Source organism: Biomphalaria glabrata, chromosome 1, assembly GCF_947242115.1.
Source record: "Biomphalaria glabrata chromosome 1, xgBioGlab47.1, whole genome shotgun sequence".
In the NCBI taxonomy this organism is placed as follows: Eukaryota; Metazoa; Mollusca; class Gastropoda; family Planorbidae; genus Biomphalaria; species Biomphalaria glabrata.
The window spans coordinates 37,620,063-37,634,901 of NC_074711.1; the positions used below are offsets into that span (position 1 = coordinate 37,620,063).

General features: G+C 36.6%; 1 protein-coding gene across 2 annotated transcripts in view; it reads right to left on the minus strand.

Annotated features, from left to right (window-relative positions):
* LOC106068686 (uncharacterized) overlaps positions 1 to 14,839 on the minus strand; it is a 24,680-nt gene continuing 9,841 nt past the window's right edge. For both annotated transcript variants that reach the window (XM_013228143.2, XM_013228141.2), the window contains exon 2: positions 1 to 1,792. In XM_013228143.2, coding sequence (XP_013083597.2) covers positions 131 to 1,174 — 1,044 coding nt within the window. In that variant the 5' untranslated portion in view covers positions 1,175 to 1,792 and the 3' untranslated portion in view covers positions 1 to 130. The remainder of the gene's footprint in view (positions 1,793 to 14,839) is intronic.

A 14,839-nucleotide genomic window follows, 5' to 3' on the forward strand; every position in this document is an offset into this window, starting at 1 on the left:
ATATATATATATATATATATATATATATATATATATATATATAAATAGGCCTATTATAAAAATCAATGGCTCAAATGAAAACAAATAATTTATAAAATCGGAATTTTATCAATGTAACTAGTTACTAAACTCAATGGGGTAGAGAAGATTTATCCACCTGTTTACTGTCTGCCGGGTTTCTTTGCAAAGACGACACCTTTGACGGCTTTGGGTTGACCATGGTTTTGGTTGAATCGTCCGTAGGACCCACCGGCTCCAAGGTTAAAGTTAAAGTATCACTGCCTCCTGCTTGGCTTTTGGAAGAATTATGATCATTACCCGGCAAAAACACACGCTGGTGAGTCAATCTTGATAGAAGCTCTCTGCTGCTGGCAATATCTTTTGGAGACTCAGCTGAATCAAAGTTTTGTTTGTGGTTGGGATCAGGGCTTGAAGATGGTGTGCTTCTGTGAACTGACTCATGCAGAGCACACTGCCCCTTGCAGGATGCACGAATGTTGCTTTTAACCCGAAGATTGCAAGTGCAGCAAATGTCTTCGTCGGAGCTGAAAGACCGCTGGCGGTTCTCCTGGGAGATATCCCAAACGAAAGTCTCTTCGGGTATTTCCACTTCTTCATCCTGTTCAAGTTCTCCTATGGGAATAAGCTCGTGATGCAATGGCTTTAGGTCACAGTTAGTATCCGACTTTCTACTTTCTGTGTCCTCAAATAGATGAAATGCAACCTTGTTGCTCGATGGTGTTTCATTAGTATAAATGACCTCATCCAGCGGTTCGGCTGCTTCGATGCTGGCCAGCCAACTCTGGCATCTTCTGTTGTTCTCTTCAACGTAAAGGCAGCCTTCAGATATCCGAGTCCTCAAACCTTTGGGGTCTGTGTCGGCTAGGGTGCCAGTGAATGCGCTCTCCGGTAACTCTTCGGCGTGAATAATGTGCTCGCTCCTTGTTCGGTGGATCTTGGCCCGTGGTCGACGAGCGAGGCGGCTAGGCTTGTTAGCAGGAAGCGAGGCTGAACTTCTGGAAACGTCCATTAAATCCACTATTGGAGATCGCGCCTCGGTAACATCAACTCCCTCGGACGCAATACTTTTAGCAGTTGGGGCGACAAAATCGCGCCAGCAGGGTGGCTTTGGTGGTCTCATAACGCTTAGAGATGTTGACTTCAGAGAACTCATTGCCTGCCTCTCGAAACCAATGTCATTAAGGCTGCTAGGATTGTCCTTGCTTTTAAAAGATTGTTTAATTTCAGCTATATTTTTAGGGGAATGAAATTTTACATATTTCAGTCATTTGCGGTCGGAAAATATTATCTTTGTATAGATAATAGTTGCAAACCTGGCATATGCGTATTTCAGATAAATTTTATTCTGCATCTTCAGTTTGACGTTGTTTTTTTTTATTGTTTAAGTATTGTTCAATTCCAAAGGGACATTTAAAAGCTTGAATCACTCTTTGAGCTTGGTACAGCTCAGAGAATTGGAATGATCGTAGTAGCAGTGGAAAATAAAAAGAGGGCAGAGACGGTTTAAAAAAAAAGAGGGGGTTGGTCTATTGTAATGAACAGGAAGCGTGGATGAGTCAGCAGTGACTAGGGCAATGTACTGACAAGTGGCAAGCCAAACTCAGTACTGTAACATCTTCTTAGAGTGACGCAGGTTAATTTCATGGCATCCGATTTAATTTACTAGGGCTGCAGGAACGGATGCTCCAGTAGCGCTGCATGAGGCACACATTTCACTAGTTTGTTGTTCATGACCTACTTTTTTTTCCCGACCAGTTCCTCAGGAAGTTATCTGAGGAAAGAAGGAGAGAGGGATTGAAACGAAAATAACCAAATTAGCATAATTAATAATAATTGCCGACTTTATAAAGTGAAAAGTTCCAAAGTTGAAACAAGGAAATGGTGATTCTAGCAAATATTTATATTTAATGATAAAGGATTTTAAAGGTATTTTAGAACATAAAAAATATTTTTATACTGTTTACAATTTCATGTAAAAAGATATACACACACATATATATATATATATATATATATATATATATATATATATATATATATATATATATATATATATATATATATATATATATATATATATAATAAAAAAAACATCGCTTCTATTGAATGAAATTACATCAATTAGTTTGAATCAATGAGAAGTAAAGTAAGAAAAGAGAAAAGAAATTTGCTCCAGTCTGAATTCCAACTCAAGCCTCCATGATGGAAGGCCAACGTGTTTTGCCGCTAAGCTATTCAAGATTTTGTTTTGTTAGTAAAATGTTTTACATTTTCAGGAAGTTTCTTCAGAGTTGAAGATATTCTACACCCTAGCCCAAACCTTCCGCATGACGCGTAGGACGTAATCATCTTCTTTTGAAGTAACGTCTGTATTATATAAGATAATATAAGATAAGATGGAGGATGGCAGAGGGCAGAGTATGAACCCTGGATTATTGAGACAATTGAACGACATTGCATGGCGCAGCCAGCCATATTATGTGGTCTATCGTTAGTGTACCATTTTTTAATGAACGACCTAATTATAGCGGTTATCGTCAGATGGTGGGACTTTTTTAAGCTAGTTAAACAAATAGTTAAGATTTGATAAGATAAAATAAACACTGATACTGGCATGGTAAAGCTACTTCAGCACGTGATAAAGTAGAAAAACTATTTCATAATGTACTTTAAATTCATTCCTGAGTTTATGAAATAATACAGACATATAAGACTATCTTTATATACTAATACATAAATAAAACACTATTTTATTTTTTTAAGGCAGGGTAAACAAATTTTAAGGGAGTGAGGCTGAATATATAATTTAAATTATAACCCTCCCTCCCCCCCACCCCCCGCCGAAAACAAAGTATAAAAAAAATAAGTGGACATATCAAACTTTTTTTTTTTATTGTAGGAAGTTGGTTCTGTCTATTTCTTTACCTGGGCAAGCTACACTCATCAAAGAAAATATTAACTTCTATTTTAGACAATCTCAGACCATGGTCCAGAAGGGTTTCTACAAAACCTTCAGTAAAACTCATTATTGAATTGTAAAAGAAATTTTTTTTAGTCACTAAAATAGACCAAGTTTAAATAGTGGAGAAGTATTATGTTTTGTGTACTTTCACAAAAAAAACAAAAAAAAAAACAACTTCATAGCTTAGATACATGTAACTGCTCTAAGCTTAAGTCTACTTACAATGCTACCAGACACATACTTATAATACTACCAAATATACAGACTTACAATACTACCACAGACACAGACATTACTTCAGATAGACTAAGTAGACAGATGCCTTCAATAACTAGCAGACAACAGCTCGCCGCCTTTCTTAACGCACTTGCCAGCACCGGAAATTGACGGCTGCCGGCATACGGGTCTGCAGACATATGTTCCGACTTTATACACTATATGTTTTGACTGAGTTCTCTCTCCTTCCCCCCCCCCCCCCTCTCTCTCTCTCTCTCTCTCTCTTTCTTTGTAGTGTGCGTATCTCATTTAATGTTTTTGGATGAGTGAGTGAGCTTGCTTCACCTTACCTGAACGTTATAAATAGATTACATCCTGCTTTTATTGTGTTCTTTCTGTCTGTCTCCTCGTCTTTTTATCTGTCTGTCTGTCCGTCTGTCTGTCTCTCTCGTTTTTCTCTGTGTCTGTCTGTGTCTCTCTCTCGTCCTTTTATGTGTCTGTCTGTCCGTCTGTCAGTCTCTCTCGTCTTTCTGTGTGTGTGTATGTGTGTGTGTCTCCCTGTGTCTTTCTTTCTTAAGTATATTTATCTGTATCTATATTTGTATAGAATGTGTATACAATTGACACAATGCGTAGTGCAGAAGCCCTGCAGGTTGTTTTTGGTGGTGAATCTCTAGACTGGGCCTTTCTATGGAATGTGAGGAATTATAGACGTAATAGAATATACTTATGTATAATGGTATAAATGATTAATTGGTGTGTTGAAACATATTTTATGTACCGGTCATTAATATATGTGTTATGATTTAAGTTGATCGAGATATTTGGCTGGAATAGGAGTGATATGATAATGATATAATCATCTTTGGAAATCTTTTAATTAATTGATTTGATTTAGACTGTTGTTGTAAAATTCCCTTTATAAAGATGTTCTAAAAATACTCAAAATAATGTAGTTCTGAAACTATTCACTTAACATCAAATTTATATTTTTATGGTGTGGTTTTGATATTACCTTAGTGGTGTCGAAATGATATTTCAATGGTAGGCATATATTTATTATAATATACTAGTTGTATAGTAATAATATTATTATTGCGGTATGGTAAAACGATATTGAGGTTGGATGTGAATGTTATTATTTATTAAAGTAATGGTTTGGATTCTGTCATCGGTAGGGTCTAAATATATGTTGTTGTTTTATTTGTAGGGTAATGATTTATCTTATCTTATCTTATATAATACAGACGTTACTTCAAAAAAGAAGATGATTACGTCCTACGCGTCATGCATTTAGTCATGCATATTAACCAATGACTTAAATTCTGCCAAGTCACTGGTTTTCCTGGCTAGCTCAGGCAACCCATTCCATGCTCTAATAGCACTAGGGAAGAAGGAGTATTTGTACAAATTTGTCCTAGCATATGGGACGAGGAATGTGCCTTTATCTTTGTGTCTTTCAGAGTATTTTATTAAATTTTGTTTTTGTATTTGAAGATTATGGTTCAGTGTTTTATGTATGATTGCTACTTTACTTTTGAGCCTTCTGTCCTGAAGGCTTTCTAAATTTAGTGATTTTACTAAAGGTGTTACTCTAGTCAAATGTGAATATTCGTTTGTTATGAATCGCACTGCTCTATTTTGTGTCTGTTCTAGTTTCTTAATGTTTTCTTGAGTTGAGGGGTCCCAAACAGAGGATGCATATTCTATTATTGGCCTAACCAAGGTTAAATAACATTTTAGTTTTATGTTCTTATTTGATTTATAGAAATTTCTTTTAATAAATCCTAATGCTTTGTTTGATTTTTTGTAGTTTCATCAATATGTGGATTCCATGACAGTTTTTCATTTATTATAACACCTAGGTATTTTGCGTTTTTAGTCTGTGTTACTGGTTTGCCATGAATAAGATAAGTGGAATTAATTTGTTTTAGTTTTTTTGTTACTCTTAACAACTGACATTTTTCTGGGTGGAAAGACATGCTCCAATTTGATTCCCATTTCTGTAATTCATCTAATTCTCTTTGTAAAATATCTGTGTCTTGTGTTGTTTTTATTGTTCTATATATTATGCAATCGTCTGCAAATAATCTGACTTTTGTTCCTGAAGTAATGCAATTTGGTAAATCATTTATGTAAATTAAAAATAGTAGTGGACCCAAGACTGTTCCTTGAGGTACACCTGAGTTTACTGTTATCGGTGTTGATTTAGAGCCATTTATTATTACAGTTTGTTCTCTCCTTATCAGAAAGTCTTTAATCCACTGATGCAGTGGACCATTAATGCCGAAATATTTTAATTTTTTAAGCAAACTATGGTGGTGAACTTTGTCAAAAGCCTTAGAAAAATCTAGTAAGATAGCATCTATTTGTTCACTATTATCTAAACCTTTTGAAAAATCATCAATTAGTCCTATTAGTTGTGTTTCACATGATCTATATTTCCTAAAGCCATGTTGGTATGGTGTGAGGACATTATGTTTGTCTAAGTGGTTTATGATGTTGCTACATATTATGTGTTCTAGGATTTTACATGTGATGCTGGTAAGTGATACTGGTCTGTAGTTTCCTCGGTCAGATTTTTCTCCTTTTTTAAATAGGGGGGTGACATTAGCTTCTTTCCAGTCCTTTAGTACTCTGCCCTGGTTAAGTGAAGCCTGAAAGAGTATTTTGAACACTGGGGCTAGCTCATTACTTAGTTCTTTGAGTAATCTAGCTGGAATACCATCAGGTCCAGAAGCTTTATTTGGTTTGGTGTTGGCTAATAGTTTTTGAATTCCATTTTCTTGTACTACTATATCTTCTATGTTGTCTACTTGGTTCAAATTCAGTAATATGTCTTTGTCTCCTGGGGCTGAGAATGCTGATGCAAAGTATTTGTTTAGAATGTTTGCTTTAGTTTCATTATCATTATGTATTATGTTATGTTCATCTTTTAATGGCGCTACGCCTGTTGTTTCCATTTTCTTAGACTTAATGTATGACCATAGGTTTTTGTTGTTGTCTTTAGATATTACATTTTCTTGAGAGTATGCACCTACGCTGCCTTCGAAGGGTCTTAAAAATAACATGGAAAGAAAGAGTGTGTAATACTGAGATCCTCGCGAGAACAGGCCTTCCCAGTATCTTTATGGTCCTCAGGCAACGCCGCCTGCGCTGGCTCGGACATGTTCGCCGGATGGAGGACAATCGTATCCCAAAAATCATTCTGTACGGGCAACTTGCGTCTGGCTCAAGAAAAACTGGTCTAAGTAACACACTTTTGTCCAGAGACCTAGGTCTAAGTAACACACTTTTGTTCAGAGGCCTAGGTCTAAGTAACACACTTTTGTTCAGAGGCCTAGGTCTAAGTAACACACTTTTGTTCAGAGGCCTAGGTCTAAGTAACACACTTTTGTCCAGAGACCTAGGTCTAAGTAACACACTTTTGTCCAGAGACCTAGGTCTAAGTAACACACTTTTGTCCAGAGACCTAGGTCTAAGTAACACACTTTTGTCCAGAGACCTAGGTCTAAGTAACACACTTTTGTCCAGAGACCTAGGTCTAAGTAACACACTTTTGTCCAGAGACCTAGGTCTAAGTAACACACTTTTGTCCAGAGACCTAGGTCTAAGTAACACACTTTTGTTCAGAGACCTAGGTCTAAGTAACACACTTTTGTTCAGAGACCTAGGTCTAAGTAACACACTTTTGTTCAGAGACCTAGGTCTAAGTAACACACTTTTGTCCAGAGACCTAGGTCTAAGTAACACACTTTTGTCCAGAGACCTAGGTCTAAGTAACACACTTTTGTCCAGAGACCTAGGTCTAAGTAACACACTTTTGTCCAGAGACCTAGGTCTAAGTAACACACTTTTGTCCAGAGACCTAGGTCTAAGTAACACACTTTTGTCCAGAGACCTAGGTCTAAGTAACACACTTTTGTCCAGAGACCTAGGTCTAAGTAACACACTTTTGTCCAGAGACCTAGGTCTAAGTAACACACTTTTGTCCAGAGACCTAGGTCTAAGTAACACACTTTTGAAACATGTACGTTCTTGTAGTCTCTTGTTGAAAATCTAAAAATAGAATAGTCTGAATAAATGACCAAAAGTTAGACTACACACATTTAGGACATCCCAAAGTAGTCAAGGATGGGAGGGGGGGGGGAAGCTGAGGAATAATGGACACTTTACAAAGTAAGTACTTGACCAACACATTTGTTGTTTAGACTGTTTAGACCAAATGTACTTTTACAGAAGGATCTACTCATATTCTGAAAGGATGAGCTTTTACATTACAACTACCCCCATGGGCGTAGCAAGGATTTGGGGGGTTTTTTTGGCGATTGGGAGGGGGATTGAATTTAACTAAAAATCTTAAAATATCCTCCCACCTCTTGGATGCGATCAAGAAATTTGCGTACTGGAGTTTTGCACTACTTTTAAAAGCACTAAGGCAAAAATTCAGTCACCAAATACCGCCACTGGCACACCCGATGCGCCAATGACTACACTAATGCCTATTTGTTTTAGTTACAAAACTTATATCGATTATGGCTGCAGGGCCGGTCCTATAGATTGCGGGGCCCTATGCGAAACGGATTGCGCGGGGCCCAGTCTGGGCGGGATAAGGATAATAAGTAGAAATTAAGAGTTTGTATTAGAAAATAAATTTGTCCTTGCATTTTATTAATACTTTACTAAGTACAAAATTAACTTTACGAGCCATCTACTGTAGATAATAGTTTTCCAACAAAAAGCCTAGAAAAATTCAGATCTGCCTTTTAGATTTACTATCGACTAGCAAAATATCGCTTTTGGTTTTTTTAAGAGGTCGAGATATAAAGTCAATTAAGTATTTTTTGGTTAAAATTCGCCTTATTATTACATTTTTATTAAATGAAAGCTGACAATGCCTTTTTTTTTTAATCGCGAGTAGGATCGGCATTTTCCTTATTGAATGACACCCCGAAATGACAATTTTGTCTATTCTTAAGGAGATTTGCATGAGTTTTCAGAAGATTTTAATAATTTCAGGAGATTTTCATGACTTTTTCGTATATTATGCAATTTCAGGAGAATTCCAGGAACCCTTTAATAAGAAGTCAAAATGGTTTAATTTAATAATTTACACCTAGAATTCATCGGGGCCTATGAAAGTGCGGGGCCTACTGCGGACGCATAGGTTGCAGTGGCCTAAGACAGGCCTTGTATGACTGTTTGTAAAAAGGTGTGTATAGGTTAATTCTCCGACACCCAATCTAGGATCAACTTGACACTTCTCACGATTGTTCCTTGTATCTGACAAGACAAGAATTAATTTTTTTAAATCTACCAATTAGTAAATTAACTATTGGTAATTAATTATATTGTTTGGTATCGAACAAGGAAAATTAATCGTATATGACAGGTGTGATGGTATATGTTGAATAAGCCCCCCCCCCCCCTGAGTGAACACGTGTTGTTGTTTTGTATGTATTTAATAAGCGATAACGATAACAGAAACATATTAGTTTCAAATGTTCCTCCCCCCCTCGTTCTAAATCAATATCAGAATATTACTGAGGATAAAACGACCTTATTATCAATGTTTCAAAATGAAATCATTCAATAAGTGACAACGTTCATCTTCTAAGTATAAACTTCATACTGTTATTGCGAGAGAAGTCTGCAACAAGATTGATTTAAAGCAGTATTTTGGAGAACACATTTCAATACGTCTTCGCCAATGTAATTCTACAGTCTACTTGTCGCCTTTTTTTTAATACTATGAACGGACAATATTCTACCTTCGTTTTATTGACCTCTTATGTATGAATATAACTGACTCTCCACAAGAACACAGGGATAATCAAAATATGATCAAGCCCATTCCACATGTATGTTTCTGACCCCCGTCACTCCTTCTTAATTTAACTTCATTAGATCTCCGGATGTTCTAAATAAATTTTAATTAAACAAATTAATAAATAGTGTGTTGCAGACGTCTGGAGATTGAATTTCTGAAGTGGATACGTTTGGCGTCGGTGCTCCACCCCGAGGCTCGATGGGGGAGCTAGCAGACTCTTAGTCCACTTAGAGGGGAGCGAACCAACATCTACTGGCGTGTGTGTGGGGGAGGGAGAGGGGTTACATTCACGTTTACAGTTTGAGAAACCTGTTGTTTTCTGAGTATATCCGACGCACTATGACAGCACTGTATTATTTGTATTATTGATAGTTAATGTGTTTAAAGAGTTCATTATTTCCTCTCATTATTTGTCAGCATGTGTCTACATTGTCTCCCCTGATTATTGATGCTGCCCTATTTCAGTTTTGTTTCTACTGATCAATGCAGAATAATTGTCTGTTGTTGTTTTTTTTTTATTATTTTCACTGATCGCGCCCTTGTGTGAAGTTAGGTTCTATAGAATAGAAAAGACAACTAATCGTTTCTTCCGAATTTGTTCCCATTCCCTGGTGCTCCATGTTTCCCTTTGTATAGTCTGCTTCTCTGTCTCCAGCCCCATTGTATAACGCCCTACGTTTTGTTTTTCTACTAACATTATAGAGCACATCAAATTATTTTTTTCACATCATAACTTATAAATACTGACTTATCCCTGTTTCCTCTATGTGTGCAAGAAACAGCAGTATTTAGCTGCTTCTGGGAATATTTAACAAAGACTTTATTATTCCTTAATATTATGGTGCATATTGTTTATCTAAGAAGTTACATGATGGGTGTGGTCAAGATTATGCATTCTGTGTTTTTTGTTATACGTGCATACATATATGGGGGGGGGGGGCGGTGGATGAGTGGGTACCTGACTTTAGTTGTGGATAGTAAAGGCGGTTGGTCGTTGTGCTGGCCACATGACACCCTGTTCGTTAACCGTTGGACATAGAAGCAGATGACCTTAATATCATCTGCCCTATAGATCGCAAGGTCTGAAAGGGAACTTTACTTTACTTTATATATATATATATATACTAGTCGAATATGAAAAGCGGCCTGCGGGCCCAAGCTTGGATATTACTGATCTACTGGAATTAGACCAAACATAGTTAATGTTCCTTCACAATTATTGCCAAGAAAATAAAAGTGGGATGCGGAAAACTGCTTTACCCGATTTGGTAAAAAAAAGTTTCCTTTTTAAAAGAGATAAATTAATGTGTTTCTTTTTATTTTGAGGGCCCTTCGGTTGTGGGAGGGACATTAACCATATTTACATACATTACGGTCTCCGCCATAATCTAAGGAGCATTTATGCCAAGTTTTATCAAGATGGATCAAACGATTTTGATTTATATTCGGGACATAAATACATACATACATATACTTTACATCCAATTATAAATATATAATAATTTAAAACAACAATTAATAAGTAGCTTGTCACATTATCGCGTGAACTGCAATACCTATACCATTACAGAACACCTAACCAAAGAAAAAAAAATGTTTGTTTTTCTTTTTACGGAAATGTTTTATTCTTGAGGAATAAAAGATTGACCCTTTACAAAACAATTAATTAGATAGACATCAGTTAGGCCAGGTTCCCATCTGACTTCACATTCACTTTCACCTATCCTTTGGTCTGCTGGACCGCTGGGGCACCACACGAGATCTGGTAACCTTTTCTTCTCCATTATTTTCTGTCATTTGTCTTTGATAGAATTTCATTCTGATAATATTGAAACCTGCCTTTTTACCTGCCCGGGTGAACCACTTCGGGGGCCGATTTTCAGTTTGTGTTTCCACACAAACTGTCTTTGTGACCTTGTTTTGTAAATAAAATTAGGTGCAGGTACTCAGTGATGGATTGCCTAACTATTAACTACTAATAAATTAATAATAAATGTTAATATACAAGAACATTAATATTTTTTCCCCATATTGAAAAAGGTGCCGGTACGCCGTACCTGTGCGTACCGTCACAAGGGGGTCACTAGTTTTTGAAAGGGCAGCACGACAACCGTCTCCAAGATACGACTCTCCCACCTACCCACAATTGGTCCATAAGTGTGATTGTAACATAGCTGACTGAGCGATCTATAAGCATGAAAGTTTTGCTGAGCAAGTACTATGTTTATTATATGGTTGTGCCCTAGAATCTAGATATTTAAAATCTTTCTTCTGGTAACCTAATTATAGGTCATTAATGATAATGGGAGACTATTTTTGCGACGTTTAGTTGTTTAGGAAAATACACCTCGTATGTCTATAGCAACGCCACTATAATATTTCCCCAGATGATACTAATGAACACAGATACGCCCCATGCTTTAAATCTGTTCACGTATGTACACGAATTATTAAAAGCCCATTGCATTTGTTGACCTAAAGATCCTCCATGCAGACATCACAATGTTCAGACAAAGACTGCCTGTGTTGTGGGGGCCTGGACATTAAAACAATGGAGCCCGTTTTATAATGCACGATAAGCAGTTAGATAGCAACATGTTCTTGGTAGATTCTATTTCATGCAGCCAGTGCTGAGCGCCCCCCACCCCTTTTCACAGACACACATACAACCACAGCCCGCCCCAAATCTCTTTCTTGGACCACAGCTCGGCATACAAATGTTTCAGGAACATTTAATGACTGCCAGGTTTGAGAGAAAGGGTTATGAAAAAGAAAGAGTTAAGTCTATGTCCTGAGAGGTCTATGTCTTGAAAGAATTATAAACATGAGGGAGTTAAGACTCTATGTCTTAAGAGGGTTTAAAAAAGAGAGAGCGTTAGAGTCTATGTCTTGAGAAGATTATAAACATGAGGGAGTTAAGATTCTAGTTCATAAAAGAGGGTTCTTTAAAAAGGGAGAGAGTTAGAGTCTATTTTCTGGGTGGAGTTTATTTGGTCTATGTCTTGAGAGGTCTATGTCTTCAGAGAATTATAAATATGAGTTTAGACTATGTCTTAATGGGGTTTTGAAAACGAGAGATAGTCCTATTAGGTCTATGTCTTGAGAGGTCTATGTCTTCAGAGAATTATAAATATGAGTTTAGACTATGTCTTAATGGGGTTTTGAAAACGAGAGATAGTCCTATCAGGTCTATGTCTTGAGAGGTCTATATCTAGAGAGAATTATAAAAATTAGTTTAGACTGTCTTAATGGGGTTTTGAAAACTAGAGATAGTTCTATTAGGTCTTTAATGTTGTGTCTGTTGTATTTATGTGTATTTTTCTGTTGTGTTGTCTTTATATGAGAAAAGAGTCCTTGTAATCACAACAAATTTCCGTAAGGATCAATAAAGCAGTCTTAGTCTTAGTCTTAGTCTTAATAAGAATTTAAAAAATGATTATTAAAAATCTGGAACGGACCGGCCGTCTGGCAGATATCGTTAATCCTCGCTTGGCGTGAACCCAAGATGGTCAGTAAGCCAATTTCTAATTAACAATGATGAAATCTGCACTTTTTTGTTTCACGTTTCGTTCGACCGATAAAAGATTTTCACTTTTGTTGTGTTTCGACTCAAACCTCGCATCCTAATTATCTACTCGTGTGTATGTTCATTTAATTAGTGGTAAGGGCGTACAGCACATATACTTCTCAAATGTTCTGGAATAGTCATTTTATTATTATTGATTTATTTTTACTGCAACTACGATGGCATGATTCCTTCTATGATCGACTGCTACAACATGTCGTGATTTATAAACACAAGTCTGATAAATATTTGAAATTCAGATTCAAGGCTGCGCATGTTCTTCTTTTTATCACATAGGGTTCAAGGAATATGATTATATTTATAGTGCTTGGTCTGACTTCGTTTTCCAATAACAGGGTTATATTATCGCTCGAAATGAACTTTCTTGCAAACTCACTTTGTTTATGGTGTTTTGTTGAAAAGCTTTTATCACGTACATGTTATTTCTCCCACTTCCCAGGATTGAGTGAAAACATCACACAATTATTCATTATCAACCACAACACATAAAAAAAAAAACAATTTTAAAAATTAACCAATTAGTTAATTAATTACTGCAAATACTGATTATATCAGCAAAAAAGGGCAGCAAAGATTACGACTACTAAGAAAACTGTCCTCGTTTAATGTTAGCGAAAAGGCCTTGGCTATGTTTTATCACGCTCACATCTGCAATATTTTAAGTTTCAATATCACTGCCTGGTATGGCAATCTGAGCATTAAAAATAAGAATAAACTTTATAGAATCCTAAATGCTGCTGGCAAAATCATTGGCAAAAAACAAACCCCATTTGGTCAGTTGTTTGAGACAAACATCTATAAAAAAGCTAACAAGATCCTCGAAATAAAGAATCACCCTTTGTGTCAGGATTTTGTGATTTTACCATCACAAAAGAGATACAAGACACCGATAGCAAAGACAAACAGACACAAACACTCTTTTGTTCCCCTGGCAATCAAATCATTAAATAAGAACAATCTGATATAAACTTTGTCACATGTAAATTATGAGTGAGTCTGGTGTGAATGTACACTTTGGTTTCTTATAGTTATAATGTTTTTTGTTTGGTGTAATGCACAAATTGTAAGACAAATTTCCTTACGGATAATAAAGATTATTATTATTATTATTATTATTATTATTATTATTTAATTAATATTGTTTTATATAGAAAATGTACCAGGAAAGGGAAGATAAGATTTGTGTAGAGAATTAGGTCGTCGCTTAAACCTTTTAAACTAACAAATAGATAACTATAAAACCTTCTACTATGATATAAGTGTTTGAATAGTTCAGTCGCTAGAACGTCGGCTGTCCATCACGGAGGGTCGAGACCTCGAGTTCGAATTCAGACTTTTAAAAATAGCCCTTTGAAAAGGCCGCACCGAAACCTTCTCCCAGATCCCCCCTCCTCTCCTCTACAACAGTCCTTCTTCCTGTAGAATCAACATGTCTCGTACTACTTGTGTTGAATGGTCAGTGTGGCGCGGAAGCGGAGCTACAACAGTATTATTGTTAGTCTAGATCTATTTAAAATTTATTACATGATTGATTCAAAGTAATTGATGCAATTTCACTCATTTTAAGTATTTCTTTTTAAATATTTTACTTGTTAACATTCAGTAGCAGCCTTAGGGGGTGGCAAGTGGGGGAACCGCTTCAGACCCCGCGTCTGAGAGGGGCCCCGCGATTGGAGATTCCCTGTCACCGTCTGCTTTGAAAACTAGATAATACTAGTTGGTTTACGACTCCAGCAAGACATTATTAGTAACAAATTTGTGGATTTCTCATCATACAAGTGTTTCTGAATCATTACGTTAGCTAACCTTAAAGGCAAAATCTTTCATGCAGAACAATTACAAAACAATATGCAATGTAGTCAAACGGCCACTAGTACAGTACTTACGCAAGGTACTATGCTTGTAACTAAACTAAACGTAATGGTGGATCAGCCCGTTAGCGTAATGTGGTACGGGTTATATAGTCTACCCTTACAGCTCATGGCCCCGCATATGACACTCGCCCAGGACCAGCGCACTGCTAAGGCCGCCTCTGTTAACATTAGTCTCGCGTCTGCTACTCTGTACTTTACCATTTTTATAAAGCAAAAAACTTCGACTCGCAATGATACCATTGACAATGTGGTATTCGAATGCACGGTTCTACTCAATAATAGAAAGCCTGTGAGTGAAATTTCTAGCCATCATGGAGGGTGTATAGACATAGAAACTCTTAGAAGGACCT